Source organism: Tiliqua scincoides, chromosome 3 (genome assembly GCF_035046505.1).
Source record: "Tiliqua scincoides isolate rTilSci1 chromosome 3, rTilSci1.hap2, whole genome shotgun sequence".
NCBI lineage: Eukaryota > Metazoa > Chordata > Lepidosauria > Squamata > Scincidae > Tiliqua > Tiliqua scincoides.
The window spans coordinates 153,132,875-153,149,420 of record NC_089823.1 but is presented as its reverse complement, the minus strand read 5'-3'; the positions used below and the strand labels follow the sequence as shown (position 1 = coordinate 153,149,420).

At 43.3% G+C, this 16,546-nt stretch overlaps 1 protein-coding gene across 1 annotated transcript in view; it reads left to right on the top strand.

Annotated features, from left to right (window-relative positions):
- Window positions 1-16,546, top strand: part of UNC5B (unc-5 netrin receptor B) — a 183,634-nt gene that overhangs the window by 112,088 nt on the left and 55,000 nt on the right. The window contains exon 2 of the mRNA XM_066619794.1: window positions 11,956-12,177. Coding sequence (XP_066475891.1) covers window positions 11,956-12,177 — 222 coding nt within the window. The remainder of the gene's footprint in view (window positions 1-11,955; window positions 12,178-16,546) is intronic.

Below are 16,546 nucleotides of genomic sequence, written 5' to 3'. Positions count from 1 at the left end.
GAAGAGGGAACAATTTCTTTTGACTTGGCGGAACGGGTTATTATCTTGCAAGCTCAAGTTATTAACCCTAGCACATGGTGTCGCCTTATTTCGGCACAATGACAAGATGCGGCCTTTTTCTATGGGGCAGGGGCCTTTCTGGCAGTTGCTGAGCAGTAGAATTGCTGTGTTTCATAATCGGGGTTTAGTAGGAAATCCCAGTTCAAACAAGGAAGGAATCTGATGCCTTTTGCCTCATTTTCCAAACTTTGTGTTTGCTTCTAGGCACAAGTAGCTCACACCCTGTGCTGTAGTTTCTGGTTGGAGTGTATGTGGTACATACCATGCCTACTAGTTAATTCCTTAACTTTTTTATGTATGAAAAAGTCCATTTAACTTTCCAAAGAATGCATATAATCATAAACAACCCAGCAGGGCAACATGGGATTTGGATCAGGATCTTTTACTACTTCCAATCTCAACAAAAACACTAATGAAGTTTCTGCTACAGATAGTAATGGTCAGGACCATCCTTGCAGTTAGCCTCAGTGGACCCTGGAGCCAGGTGGCACTTGGGGGAGTGGGTGGTATAACGTATCTCAGCTTTACAGCCCCTTGCCCCCCTTTCTTCTTTGTATGGTGGCGCTTCATCTTCCACTATCTCTCGCCCCAGCCAGCCACCACCAACCACTTCTGCTATTGACAAGAGCAGCAGGGAAGGAGGGTGAAGAGTGGGCCATAAAGGCTATAACTCCCATAAACCTCTTTCAGTCGTCTGGTATGGAGAAAATGAAAAAAACCTTGCGCAGTTTAAATGGACTGTGCTACATCCAGAGCAATGAGATGAGAGGCAAGGCCCCCACTGTTACTAGAGTAAGCAAAGTATGTGTTTGGGCTGGTGGAAGGCTGTTCAGGCAGGGCCAAGATTCTTCCAGTTCTAGCTCCAGCTTCCAGCTCCCAAAGTCAAGTTTTGGGAGTTTGCCTCTCCTTTGGTGGCAGTAGAGTCAAAACTATTGAAATTTGCTTCTGAATCTGGACCTAGACAGCTTCAGCAACATCTTTAGTCTGATTGTGGGGCTTTCTAGACTATGGCAAATGCATTGTTCATGCTGAAAGGTGGGTGGGAGCTGTTCTACAAATAGTTAGCTAAGAAGGATGGTGAGAGCCATAGTTGGTTAGAGTAGCAGATGGTTACTAAGGAGATAGCAAGAGGATACAAGAGAGTGCTGAGTTCTAGAAGATGCAGAAAGCTTGTAGTGGTGTGTTGCTCAAGCTGGCAATGCTAGGCCTGACTTCATTCTCTAATGATTTTAAAGCTGTGTTGTGAACCGTAATGTGTGCTGTAGCAGCATATGGTGCCTGAGCGCTAATGGGAAGACCAGAGCCCTCCCGCACTTGTCGTTCAAACATTGGCTGCCCACTGCAGCAGGTAAGCCAGCATGGGAGGTGGGAGGGACAGGGGAGGGTGCAACTGGTTGGAAAGGGGGCAGAGAGGTTACAGGAGGGGTTGGATCCAGCAGCAATGGTGTGCACCTGATCATATCCTTTTCCGCAGCCTCCTTGATCCCTGTCGATCATTGAACTTGCTCCAGCTAGAGCTGGAACAGGTCCAAGGAGACCCATTGTTTGGCAGGAGACTTACAGAGGGGAAAGGGGATTTAAATTCTCTTTCCCTTCTAAAGCTTCTCACTCTGCCCCCTCCCCCATTGGATACAGTGCATGCACCTTTTTGGCATGGCTGCCCTGGCAGGGGGGAGCATAGGTTTGAGTCAAAACCCATTTTGTACAGTGGATCATTTACGGCGCCTTCTACGGACTGAAAGTAATGTCATTAATCAGGAAGTGAAATCATTAAGCAAGTGATAACCAGAAATAAGCACTTCTTTCTCACTTAGGAATTCATTAGCTGCTAATGAATGAAGAGAAAATATGCAAATCTTGATCATATTTTCAAGATATGGGGGAGCCCAATAATCACATGGGCCGCCCTTTCAGTGGCATCACTTCACAGCTCAGCAGCTGAGAGGTGCTCTGCAGTGAGACATCTCTGCAGAAGCAGCACTGCTGAAAAGGCAGCCTGCATGATAATTGGGCTCGCCCAGCGCCTTGGCAGCTTCTCCCTTTCTCACCCCTCTTGGTCTGTCTCTTCCTCTGTATTGTTCCTTGCCTTCTGAGGTCTCCATACACCTATCCATCCTAGCACCTCCGCAGAAGTGGCACTGCTGAAAGAGCAACGCATAATTTTTATGTGAGTCGCCCTTTCAGCATTAGTACAACTGCAGTGTTGAAATGGTGGTCTGCATGACTGTTGGGCTTTCCCAGTGCTATCCTCTCAACAGTACCACTTCTGCTGATCTGTCACTTCACAGCTTAGCAGCTGAGAAAAGCTGATGGTGGTGCTGAGGGAGGCCAATTATAACTGGGGCTGGATAAAGAGCTTCTGAAAACTATGTACAGCCTGTGGACCTTATGTTTTGTCACCCTAGCTTAGACTGTCTCCATCATTTTGCATTCTGTCTTCAGTACACTTTTGTGTTTGCTAAAGGACAGTGTAATAGGGCAAAGCTCTTCTTAAGGACTCAAGGTGGCTTTAAAAGACAAGGCATACATAACCGAGACAGTAATCTGACTGAAACTACAGTATGTTGTGGTAACGTTGGGACAGAAGCACTCTGAAGGAGTGCAGCACTTGTTTGGTGGTCTGAAATATTTATTAGTTTGTCACTTCAAATAGTTTTACGGTTTGTGACTGAAAACGATGGCATGTGCTCAGCAAGTGTGTGCATTAGAATTATAATCATTCTTAAAAAGGCTTTGTGCAAATGTATATGCCCATTTCATTCACAGCTTTGCCACAGAAAAAGTGGTAGAAAGAGTGAAAATGCACAGTGTAGAAATTTAGTAGGCAAAGCAGAGATGTGGAGAGTGTCACCTTCTAGCGTCATGCAGATGTCAAAGTCACACGAGCCCTGTCAAAAAATTACTATTTATATTTTATTGAGGTTTTCTGAAGCTTGTACAGGTGGGTAAGAGGAACTTTTTCAAGTGGGTACTCCTTTTTTATTTAGCAGGGAGAGAGTAACTGGCCCTCTTCAACCCAGCAGTGTCTTTTCTAATGGCTGTCTGCTGGTGTTTTGCATCTCTGTAGATTGTGAGCCCTTTTGGGACAGGGAGCCTTTAGTTATTTGATTTTCTCTGTAAACTGCTTTGTGAACTTTTGTTGAAAAGTGGTATATAAATACTTTTAATAATAATAAATATTAATAATTAGTAACCTCTCCATGTACAGAGAAATATAGACTTACCATGCTTTGCCTTTTACTCCAGTGCCCCCATACCCTGATTCTCCACTCTCATCTGTTGTTGATTCAGAATTTGATTGATCCTTTCAAGACTGTGATCCTTGTTATAGGCTGTTTTAACTAAAAGCAAAAATAGGAGAAAGGGGAGGAAGAGAATTGAGAAAAAATGATGATAGTACTATAAGAGAAGAGAGTCTGCAGTAGCAAGACAGCATTTTTGCCTGGAGCATTAGCCTTAAGTGTTGTGGCTAGATAGATGATGAGAGGGGGAAGGCTCAGTTGTGCACTCTTCAGTGAGCATATTGATCCGAGAAATTTTGCCAGATATTTAGGAGTTGTTCTTCTCTTCTCTTCCCCTCTTCTCTTCTCTTCCCTCTTTAATATATGCTACCTGGGATCCTAAATCCTGGGAGGTTTCATATGTATTGATCAATGTCTTTGGTGATGTTTGACTTTCCCATTTTGACAACCTGCTCCCCTTTTGCCACCCTCTCAACCATAACTTGTGTTAATCTCTCCTTCTGTTTCCTACTCCAACACTGTTTGAAAAGCTGGGACAATATCTGTTTTTTGCAGACCCAACTGAAAATGACAGGGCTGTGAATGGGAACCACTAAATATCTGCTGGGTGCATAGGATGGGTGGGGGTGTTCCACCTGTGCATCAGAAGGGTATTTCCTTGTAACAACTGTTTTTCCCAACCCCGTCAGCCTTTCTTTGACACTGGGATTTATTTTTTTCTGAAAGGAAGGCCCCTTATGGAGTTTGCCCCCCGTCTTTTTTATTTTTATTTATAATGAAGAGAAGCCAAGATCATCAATCCATTTGCCACAATGCAGCTAGTGTGAAAGGAAAAGAGGTTGTTTTGTGTGCATTTCTCTACCACCACCATTCCTGCCTCCAAAATAATAAATGGATTTTTTTCTCCCACTGAGAGCATCAGCTGAGTAGAGAGAATTCAAGAGGTTTCCCATGCAGTGGGTGGCCAGGCTGACTGGAATGAGCAAGGATTGGGAATGAGGGGGTCTGAAAGACTGTTTTGATTATTTATGATAAATGTGCTCCGCGTGGTGCTTTCCTTTACCCCACCCCCACATCACTCTCTCCTCATCTCAAAATACTCTTTTTTGCTGCAAGTCACTTGAACGCAAACTTTCATTGCCTGCTGCCTAGCAGAGTCATTTTCTCTTAGCCCAGCTGTCAGCTCTTGTTATCCATCTATTATCTGTTTTATATTGCACTATTGGGCCAGACAGTATATAATGTTGTAGTTCAATGTTTTAAGAAAAATTCAGAATTGACCATTGCTGCTTCCCTGATAGCCTTGCAGTGGGACAGTTTTGGACCCTGAGCAGTGGCTAATTTTTAACAAAGGGGCATATTTCAAATCAAACAAGTGGAAGGCAGCATGGGAGAGAGCCAAGGAGCGTTTACTGTGCTAACTGCCCTGTTCTGTAATTAATTTTAACCAGGCCTATATTTTGAATAAAAAAATGGACTAGGGCCAACAACATTAGCTCTTCCCAGGAGCCCAAGAATGGCCAGGCAAACTGCTCTTTAACCTACGTGAACCCCAAAAGAGGCTTTGGTAAATTCTTCCCATGTTCATTGGCAGCTTCAGATTTTTCTGTGAGAATAATCTTCTGTGCGACAGTTATCACACACATAAACTCACACACGATGCACGTTGGGCTCTACTATTGCAACTGGTTCTTGAGGGTTGAGGGGCCTGCTGGGCCCCCTGATGTACATGGGTCCGCGGCCAGCGTGCAACCTGAATGACTCCTACACTGTGTAAAATTATGCTGTAGGTGAATAGGCAGTTTTTGCACTAGATGCTGCCTTTGAACCTATCAAAAAACAGGGGTGTGCTGGACACCCCTCCAGATCTATAAAAACACACTGAGTTCTGTCTCCTGGTTCTACTGCCAAACATCTCTGAGGTACATGATTTTTTAATTATTATTTTTATTTCAAGGTTCATCACTCCCAACTTGCTTCCAGTAGGAGGATAGATGAACAGCTGCAGTTAGCCCTAAATATGGACTGGATGCTTGTGAGCTGATAGTTATGAAGTATCTTAGAAGACCAATGATGTGTTCTAGGGCAGCAGTAAAATAAGTGCCTTCTCTCAGGAGGGAGAACATAAACTTCTTATCTCTGGGGATAACTCTCCATGCCACAAGGCCTGTTTGGGACCTGCAGGATGCCTGTTTTTTTTGACCACTAAAAGGTTTTGTAGAGAGAGAACTGAAGATGGGCAGATCACTGAGGGAAGTAAAAATAATTACGATAAAGCCATAAGCCTGCAATTTTATCCCAATTAGCCTTGACTCATCTGTGATTTTCTTCCCCCCAAAACCCATAACTTCTGATGACCACATAGCCTCAATTATAATCAGCAAAGAAGCAGCAAGTGTCTACTTGACTAAAGAAAATGATTTGATTTCCTTCAGATTAATAATAAGCTTTTGACATACCCCCAGGAGGATGTGCTTATTGCCGTGTGCAGAAGTAGAGCAGTCCGTCACCTACTTCTTCTTTTTTTGCTTCTGCTGCAAGGCCAATGACTGACTTTTTGTAATTATAATATGTGACAGTGCATGCTCGTTTTATTCTCTTGCAGTGCATGGTCAACATGCAGAAAATCTCATGTTTTGAAGGCAAGTTGGGTCTTGGAGACCAAAGATTTAAAGAGAGTTCACATTTTTTCTGCTGACTGTATGAATGGGGTGTCTCTTACAAGCTGGAATCCTCTTTGAATTTTGCAGTTCTTGAAAGAGAGAAAGTGAATAGCATTGCCAGATCAAATTTCAAAATAGATGCACTATAAAGCGGCAAGAAATGAACATTTCTTCAGTGTAATTTCTGTTCTGGGAAAAGGAAGGGTGGGTGTTCCAGTCAACACACAACTCAGATTTAGCATCTCATTCTTCTGTGCAATAGGCTACGTGTGGGGTAGTTGCTAAAGTTCCCTGTGGGATGTTTTCATTTCTGTTTTCCTGGCTTAACAAGGGTCTTAAGACAGTGTTTCATTACGTTTGTCCTCCATCATACCACTTCACATGGTTCATCTATTTGAAGTACCACCAGAAGTAACTGGTGATTACATCGTCGCCAGTTGCTTCTGGGTTGGGAGCCCGGATGCAACACTAGCATCACCAGTAAGAGGTTGAGGGTGGACGGGAGGACTTCTTTGAGTGCAGAAAAGCATGTTTGGAGCTCTGCCCACTGAGCCTAGCCTCCCACCGCTATTTGTGTCCCATTCCTGCAGCAGGGGTCCCAGGGTCCTTTGAGAACTACCAGATACCACCTCAAGTATCACTGTTGGTACCCATACCACTGGTTGAGAAACACTGTCTTTAAGATTTGTTGGTGTTCTCATACTCTGATTGTGATCTCATTCTTTAATCACAAAGTTGTGTTACCTAGTTAGTGTAGGAGATCTTAGGGGTACTCAGTTTTTCTGTTTCTGTTCTTGGAGACTGGATATTCCTCCCCCCAGCCTAGAGGAGTCAAACAGCTTGCTGGCCCTACCTCTGATGATGTAGAAGGGGTAATCCGTAGAAGTAAGGAATGTTCCCCTTTTTCCCAGAACAAGAATTTCTCCCATTTTCACAATACAGTGATGTTACATGTTGCTAGATGTTAACCTAACAGAGAGGAAGAGTGAAACATAGGTCTACTGTTTTCTGCAGCACCCAGCATTGCCATAAAATCTTATTTAAGTCTCGTTCTATGAATGCAGTTCTCTGGGACCAATTCAGCTGCTTAAGACAATGATGCTGCAGATTTTGTTCTGCGCAGTGAGGGTATTCTGAAATAGGGGGCATTCATAATGCCCATAGTTATGGAGCTGTCATGTTCTGGAATGAGGCACATCCCTTTCAGCTAAGAGATGTCTTTTGACAGTAGCTCAGGTGCCCTGCATTAGAAGCTCACAATGAGGGAACGTCATGAGATGGAAGATTAATGCTGCACTCTTTCCAGAAGTGCCCTGTGTGACAGAGGCTCAGGTATTTTCAGTGAGTAAAGTGCTCTGCAGTTAGCCCTGTGTCCTGGGGCTTTAAATCTGATTCTTACACATACACGCACACACTAGCCAGAAGAAGAAGCAGCCCATAGCACCACAAGTAAACAGCAATGGGAAACTTAATCGGTAGCTTCAGGCCTGCCTTACAAGCCTGGCCAGGGATAATATATCTTTAAGTACTTGTAATCTTTTGAAATTCCCCTCAGCCATGCCTGGGAGAGGACGTGGAGATTACTGAGGGGGTGGAGGGAGGGAAGTGACTTGGGGGAGAACTTTGCCAGACACGCTTTAAGAGACTAATGGATTTCTAATGTTTACATTCTTCATATACAAACCTGCTTTATAAATGATCCTGGCATTATAGCTGTAAAACAAAGTCATAAAAACAGCCTGCAGCTCAGGCATAGAGCATAAATGCCTTTTTTCTCAGGCAGATGAAGGAGAGGCAGAGCATACAGCAATCAATATTTATGTGCTTTATCTGTGTTTCTTCGGTGCAGTCAGGGAGATGGTACACAGACTTGGGTATGTTACCAGCTGCTGGAGTTGGGCTGGGATCTTTCCCTCTTCCATTGATAAGTGCCTGTGGGGTGTCTGGCAGCACATAGACCGAGTATCACTTGTGGAGTTCCCTGTTTTGATGTTCTGCCCTCTTTTTTGTTTTGTTTTTCTCTCTCCCCTATTTCCCAGAGCCCGAGGACATTTGTGTTGCCATTTTGTGCTTCATCTTTTTGTCCAAGCTTAAGTGGTTAAAAACTGTGGTTGGGCAATTGTGATTACAGCAGCAGCTTCCAAAACTTGAATGTTACAAGAAGGCTGTAGCCAGACAGATGCGATCCCCTTCAGATTTTTCAAAAGGAAGCAGTGTCGTTTCCCTTAAGGGACTGGGTCGACTATTGCCACCCTGGTTGCCTAAATATAGAGTGAGGCAATACAGAGGCCTCCAGAGAAAGGTGACATAAAGGGCACTAGAGGAAGCAAATGAGAATAGGGGCAGGAGGTCTGGTCTAGAGGGTAGAGCCTCCGTCTGCCTGAAGATAACATCCACAAGGTCGCCAGTTCGAGGCCACCGGCACCGTGCGACCTTGCAGCAGCTGACAAGCTGAAGCCGAGCAATTCCATCTGCTCGGAGCGTGGGAGGATGGAGGCCAGAATGTGAAGCCAGATCGGAATGAAACACCTTGAATGTAGTCGTTCTTGAAAGAAAGAACCTTCTTTGAAATTGTAAAAATCCCTATTTAAATAGGGATTTAGATAAAGCCTGCCTATGTAAACCGTCTTGAATAAAGACCAAGAAAGGCGGTATATAAATACCTATTATTATTATTATTTCAGGCATGGCCCTTTGTGGGTTTCATCTTGATATACCACTCTTTTCTTCACCTTGGTTTGTCTTGTTCAAATATTTGTGCTATTTAAAAAAATTAAATGGTGATACTGGTGTCTCTCAGCACCAGATTCTCAAGATTCTTTCCACTGATTCTGACTTCCAGCTTAAATTTTGCAGCCTCATGATAATTCTGAGATAGTCTGGAGCTGTTCCAGTGCTAAAATGATGTTTGATTAGTTTGTTTGATCATCCACGTAAATGGTGCATTAGTACTGTCCAAGTACACACATACACACAATCAATTTTGATTGGGTGAATCCATGATGAGTTGCCATTTCTTTTTTATGTAGTGCTGAGTCTTGGTCACAGCTATACTTAATCTGGAAAATGTTCAAAACATGGCAAAGCTGGGTGTGTCAAGTCATGACGTCAACAACATGTGAAAGAACCTTCATAGGAGATTGGTGGGTGCCTTTATAAAAACAAGCAAACAAACAAAAAAAAGCAATTTATTATGCCTTCCCCATCACTGAATGGTCATGAGAATTGGCCCATTGATATGTGGGTTTTGTCAAACTTGAATGCTGGTTGTTCTCCCTGGACACCTGCTAAGTCTTTTTTTAAAATATAAGTGGCTTTTATTCAAAACCCAAACAACAGGCCATCAAAGAGAACAATCTGTAATCACTACACTGCTCTGTTCAGCTATGGGACCTATACTAGAAGCCATTGTATTCTTAATAATCATCTTGAACGAGCATTTTCAATTTTAGCTCCAGAATGGCCCATTCATCACACAAACATAATCTAGCCTACACCCAGGTCCTATCGCCTGTGTTCCACCCTTGGATCCTCAGTGGACTGCTCTGGGCTGTAGCTGTGCAAGGGCTCACAAGGGCTCACCAAGAGGTCATTGTGTACCTTAATTACTCTGCATCCCTGTGCAATTGGTAGGGTGCTGAGAAAATTACAGACCTCTAAATGAAATTAAGGAGGAGATGACTGGCAGCAGCAAAGAGACCAGGCAGCATGAGAGAAACAGAGAAACCAAAACCAAAGGGGGCAGGGAGAGAAATTAGTCTGGAGTTTAATTCGTTGTTTCCAAAAGAGCAGTTAATGGATTATGACAAATGTCCTACTGCTTTCCCTAGTGCTGTGTTAAAATGGAAATGGAAAGTCAATTTTCCTAAATGGATTTTAAATGGCTGGTGTGTGTGTGTGTGTGTGTTTCACAGGCTAATTTTTGCTCAAGAGGCAACTTGAGCATCTTGCTTCCTTGAGCCTACTCAGCGTTTTCTTTTGGGGTTTATTTCTTGAAGCCCTAAGAGAGGCTTTGTCTAAGGACTCAAAAGGCAGGCCATCTTCACCTGTGGCCAGCATTGGCAGCCCAAGCTTTGCTGGTGTTTTCTTAGGATTTTACCAGGGCAGTCATTTAGTCTTCTGTGTTGGATGTACTGGAGTACTGCCAAGTCCTCTGCTGTTGCCCTTTCTGGCGAAAGGCTCAGGAAAATATTTCCACTTCGTAGCAAAATTGGAGGAGATATCACACAGCTTCTTTTGAATGATGATCTCTTGGCTTTTTCTTAACCACTTTGGTGTCAGTTTGTATTTGGAGGTACCATATATTAGAGGTATCCAACCTTTTCAGACCCAGGACCATTAAGCCCAGTCTGTGGAATGGAACCCATTCCTACCCATCTCTCAGTTTGTTTCACCAATTATCTTTCTCCTGCTTTCCTCTTCTCTCTCTCTTTTCCTCTTCTGTTAAAAAAAATCCAAGCAAACAGAAAAGAACATGGTTGTAGTGATGGTACTGCTGGCACAATTTGCTTAAATAAGTCATGACTCATCACTTGAAGACTCATCACTTGAAGACCATATATCAGCGAAGCCTCCATTTTCTTCTGTATAACCACTAGTGTGCCATAGTCCTTGAAAATTCATATCAGTGGTGATTGCTGAGAAACATGTTTTGCTTTTCTAGCCCAGCTTTTCAGTCCCAAATTTTGACTTGGTTGCATTTTTTCCCTTCTTTGTTCTGCCGCATTCAAAAGACCCTTAGATATACCAGTCAGGCTGAATGCGAAGTGTGTTTGAATGATGAAATTCTATAGGAACGCAATGCTTGCCTTAGCTCCACCAATACATGCTGCTCTAGGGGGTTTAGTAGTAGCTTACACAGTGTCTGCCTTATCACAGCCTTGTTCCCTTAGCGGGGGAGGGGAGAATCTGGGTGCATTTGGGGCACAGGGTGTATTTGCATTGTAATCCCCTTCAGAATTGCTATAGCGTAGCGGAGAATTTTATCGGAATGTGAAATGCTTATTTTTGTTCTGCCCTATATTCTACTTAAGAGGCTTTTTTTCCTTCATCCTTCAGGGCTGCCATGTAGGAACAATATTCCCTGGACCCTCCCCCAACAGAATACAAATTATGTGGCTTCCCTAGTGGATGCGCTCATGTGCATTCACTGGTGAATGTCTCTCCAGGGAATGGGTTGCCTTTCCCAAGAGTCTGAACGTATTTTTCTCTTCAGGGCTCAAAGCCAGGAATGAGGCACCCAGACTGGGATATCTTATGACTCCCAGAGCTGGCCAGTCTGGCTCTAGTTTTATCATGGCTCCATTGTTATCATGTAACTATCACTCCATTGCTCAGTTACTGGAGCAGAATCAAGGCCTCTGCCATGTAATTATACTAAAAATGCTTAACGTTTGCATCATGCTCTACATTCAGAGCATGTCATGTCTCAGTAGTCATTACAGCCCTTTGAAGTGGTATTTATCCCCATACTGTAGAAGTGGGCTCGAGACCGAGTTATGGTGGTTTTCCAAAGACCGTCTAGTGAGTTCATGACAAAGGCAAGGCTTGAATTGGGAATTTCCAGATTCACAGGTTTGTGTCTTAGTGATCATTATATGTAGGCTTTATCACCAACTCATAAGTAGGCCCCACAGAAATCAGTCGGATTTACTTCTGTGTAAGCATTCAATCTGCAAATGGCACTTTCCTTTTTGATGGGTTTGTAGGAATAACTGACCTGAACAGAATGTTTCCTTGATAAGGATTGGTGCCCAAGGCACAGATGGCGATGACTGTGAAGAAGTATTAGTAGCAAAGTGGTGAGAATAAGGAGGATGGTTTATTTTCAGCATTTGCAAAGGATGTGCAATTAACAAGGAGTCAATATTCATGAGAAAGAAGTTGTCTGACCTCTTTTTAAAGTGAAGAGCAGATATTTTATAAGACGCGTTGCCACTGGAAGTAAACGGAGACAAAAATGTTCATATCATCTCCTCTTTTCATTGCAGGAATTGAGTATGGTGATGTACTTCCTGATTCCTTCCCATCAGCACCTGCAGAGTCCCTTCCTCATTTCCTCCTGGAGCCACAAGATGCCTACATAGTTAAGAACAAGCCGGTGGAACTGATTTGCAGAGCCAACCCTGCTACCCAGATCTACTTCAAGTGCAATGGCGAGTGGGTGAATCAGAACGATCATCTCACAACAGAGAGCTTGGATGAGGTCACTGGTGAGATGCCTTTACAGATTAAACCATCTCCTAAGTCCTTTTCTGCTCTTCCTCTCTTAAAGCGAATTCCACTGTGATATTTTGCATTCATGGGATGACTCCCAGGCTGATTCCCATGGATGTATTCATGTAGTTTAAAAACAAAAACATGTTTGACTACCCTTCTTATGATACAGAGAATTAAAGCAGAGAAATCTCTCTAAGACCATGATTGTCTGTCTGTCTCTTATCCAGAGGCATTATGATAGGATTGTGCAAAAGATGGACATTGTGGCAGAGCAGTGGTTTTCAAACTGGGTTTTTTTTTGGGGGGGGGGGGGGCTTATTGGGAAACTTTAATGATAAGACCAGTAATATTGGCAGGCTTTTCTGATGGGTAGGTTATCACCACTAGTTTTCCCTGAAAGGCGTCATCACAGGGAATTGTTGTGTATGTAGTAGGGCACACTTGGACATGGGCTATAGCGTGGCCTGGCCAGTACCCCATATGAACTGAGTGTCCTTGTTAGAGCGCTGCACAGAATCCCTTCAATGCAGAAAGTTTGAAAACCAATGCAGTAAAATTGCATTATATATGATTGCCTGAAAAAGCCCTTGATAGCTTTGATCATGGTGTAATTAATTTCAGAATCATTTTAGAAGAAATTTGTATCAACATGGGCGGTGTAAAAGAAACAGAGTGCCACTTCAACCCACAAAATAGTGCCAATATATAACAGAACTGATTAGTTGTATTTTAGTTAGACTTTCCAGTAAAGTGCTTCAGGAGAGACTCTTAAGAAAAGTAGATAATCTAAGCACGGGGAGGTACAATTCTTTCATGGATCAGAAACTGGCTAAGAACAAGAAAACAAACAGCAGGGGTGCTAGTCAATTTTTGCTGTGGCAAAAGGTTACCAGTAGGGAGCCCCCAAGAATCCAACCTGAAAGTTCAGTTCTGTGTTGAGAATGTTATTGAGAATTTTCAAGGATTTTAAGACTATCCTCAAGCAACCTTCTGTTGCTCTCTTGAATGGGGCTAGGCTGTCAAAATGAATGATTTATAGATTGCAGCCTTAGGAAGTTAGAAGTTCTGTTGTCATTGAACTTCATAGAACATATCTCCTTGGCTTTGTAACAGACAAGTGTCCAGACCAGTTGTGCTAGTTCAGTTTAAGAATGTGGTGCCTAAACTTGATCGCTGTCTTCAAAATTGGAACCTTAGGGTTGTTTCATTTAAAACACAAAACAGTCAAAAACTACAATAGCTTACAAGGCACGGTTTCAACCACAAACATGGAAGTACTCAGTTCAGGCCCCAGGTGCAGACCTCGAACAAGGTCCATCTGTGTGAGCAGACATAGTCTAGCACAAAGGCATATCTTACACGCCATTGTGCTCTCCTTGTGAGGATTCCAGAGGCATCTGCTTGACCACTGTTAGAAACAGTATGCTGAAGTAAATGGGCCTGTGAGCTGATCAGCAGGGCTCTCCTTATAGTCTTGTTCCTTTTTTTCAGTCACAATAATCAGTAGGTGGATGGCTGGAGTTTTTTGTTTGTTTGTTTCCAAAAATAAGTCAGTAATGGAGCTGCAAAATCTGAAAATGAATTGCTCGGAATTTTTTTAAGCAGGGAAATCTTCCAAACAATAATAGTAGGCAAATGAATGACGGTATAGTCTCAGATGAAATTAAGTACAGTGCTGATAAAAGGTTCTAAAACAGCTGCTCATTAAAACCACTCCTGTCATTTTCACTCTTAAAACTCATTACAAGGTTGCTCACTGTACGGTTTCTATCTGAGGTGTTTGCTCCTTCTTTAGGGTGTAAGAAAAGTTCCTTAAGGTGCAGTCCTAAACACGCTTAGCTAGGAGTATGCCCCATTGAGCACAGTGGGACTTACTTTGGAGTAGGCATACCTTGCACCTTTAGTTTGGTAATTGCTTTAGCAGAGTACAGTGGGCCCTCCTTATCTGCTGATGTTCTGTTCCAGACCCACCCCCCACCCCCAATAAGGAATTCTATGGATGCTGGATTTTCACACAATTACTTTCATGGAGCCTCTGGAGGCCTCTCCTGCATCCCACTTTATTGGCCTCTGCAGGCCTCAGAAGCTACTGAGGAAGCTGCGGAAGCTACTTCTGGTTTTTGGAAGCAAACTGGAAGTAGCCTCCAAAAACCGAAATAGTTTCCAGAGACTTCTGTGATCTATTCTGAGGCCCACATAGGCCAATAGAGTGAGTTGCCAGCCACCAGAGTAAGTTGCCAGCCTTGCAGTAAGTAAAGGTGGGGAGTATCAGGAGGCATTCATATGAACCCTCTGTACCTGTGGATGGTTAAATTTGCAGTTATGGGACCCGTGAATGCAGAAGGTCCATGTTAATAGCTTGTGGTAAATTTTCCAAAGTGTTTAGTATGACTGCTGATGAGACATTGACAACCTAAACTTGATCTGTTATAGACAAGCAATGAATTTGCATGTGTTGAAATGATTATTATACTATGAACAATATCAGTGGTGTAGTTGAGGTGGGGGTGGAGTAGTGGGACTTCTCCTGGAGCAGGAGAAGTGATGACATCACCAGGAGCACTTTGAAGTGTTTTCAAAGGACCTAAGCTGAGATGAAGTATCTGCCTCTGCAGAAGGCAAACAGAAATTTGCCTAGGTATATTTTAATATCTTGGAACATACCAAGATCCAGGTCTACAGAGCTTGCGTCCTGAGTACACTTCTGTACTGCAGCGAGTCATGGACTCTTCGCTCACAACAGGAGAGGAAATTGAGCGCTTTCCACATGCGCTGCCTCCGACGCATCCTCGGCATCACCTGGCAGGACAAAGTTCCAAACAACACAGTCCTGGAACGTGCTGGAATCCCTAGCATGTATTCACTGCTGAAACAGAGACGCCTGCGTTGGCTTGGTCATGTCGTGAGAATGGATGATGGCCGGATCCCAAAGGATCTCCTCTGTGGAGAACTCGTGCAAGGAAAGCGCCCTACAGGTAGACCACAGCTGCGATACAAGGACATCTGCAAGAGGGATCTGAAGGCCTTAGGAGTGGACCTCAACAAGTGGGAAACCCTGGCCTCTGAGCGGCCCGCTTGGAGGCAGGCTGTGCAGCATGGCCTTTCCCAGTTTGAAGAGACACTTTGCCAACAGTCTGAGGCTAAGAGGCAAAGAAGGAAGGCCCATAGCCAGGGAGACAGACCAGGGACAGACTGCACTTGCTCCCGGTGTGGAAGGGATTGTCACTCCCGGATTGGCCTTTTCAGCCACACTAGACGCTGTGCCAGAACCACCTTTCAGAGCGCGATACCATAGTCTTTCGAGACTGAAGGTTGCCAATACATTTTAATATCTAGCCCATCATCTTTCTTAAGAACTACATAAGTGACAGTATTTAGCTTGTGTTATATAAAGTCTGTAATCCTATGCATATTTACTTGTGAGTAATCCTTATTGAATACTGTAAGACTTACTTATGAGTAAACACGGATAAGCTAACACTCTGGTATCCCTTTTATATTTATTTGGGGTATTTTTAATTCTATTCGATGTTTAAAGAAATGTTTATATATTTGTTTCAGAACTATGGCAGTCCACTCCAAGAGTTTGAGAGAAAGTGAACTAGATTTTTAAATGAAATGTAATAAGTTTTCAAAGCGGAAATAAGTGGAAGGAGAAGAAAACTGATAAAGAAATTTAAAATAGATTTCCTTCTGGTTATAGTCTTAATGGGCCATGGCTATGGGCGGGGAGGGAGAATATCATGACAAGCTCCAACACTTCATCTCTGCAGCAATGCCCAGTGTTTCAAAAAGTTGTTTACCATGTGATTGTTACAAATCAGATTCCATGAAACCACCTCTGGGGGCTGATTTCCCAAATACATTATAGCCACGAGATCATTTCTGTGAGCAGTCCTTGCAGTTGAATCTCCATGGAAATGTAGGTGGCTCCAGACGTTACAAACAACTTAGCAGCTTCCACATTCAACTGGTGTTTTTAATATCTGCAAAGGGACTTGTGTAAGAAAGTTGCACAGGCTGAAAGGTGTGAATACAGTTTGCATAACTTTCCTGGATAAGATCCTTTCTGGAAATTACCAACAGGTGCCAGCAGCTGACTTGCAGAAGAGACGACGCAAGTGGCTGGTGGCATTTACCGGTAATGATTTGTATAATACTTAGTATGCTAACATCTTGCGTTTGATGGTTGCATCCTTACCAGGGATGTGCATGGGAACAGATTTGATTCAGGATTGGTGATTTGAAAAGGTGCTGCTTCATTACTTGCTCCCACTTATCCTTGTTGTGGCTTGCTCCTACATACTTGTTTGCTGCCACTACTTTTATGTTAACTTCATTGAAGCATATGTGCTTAAAATA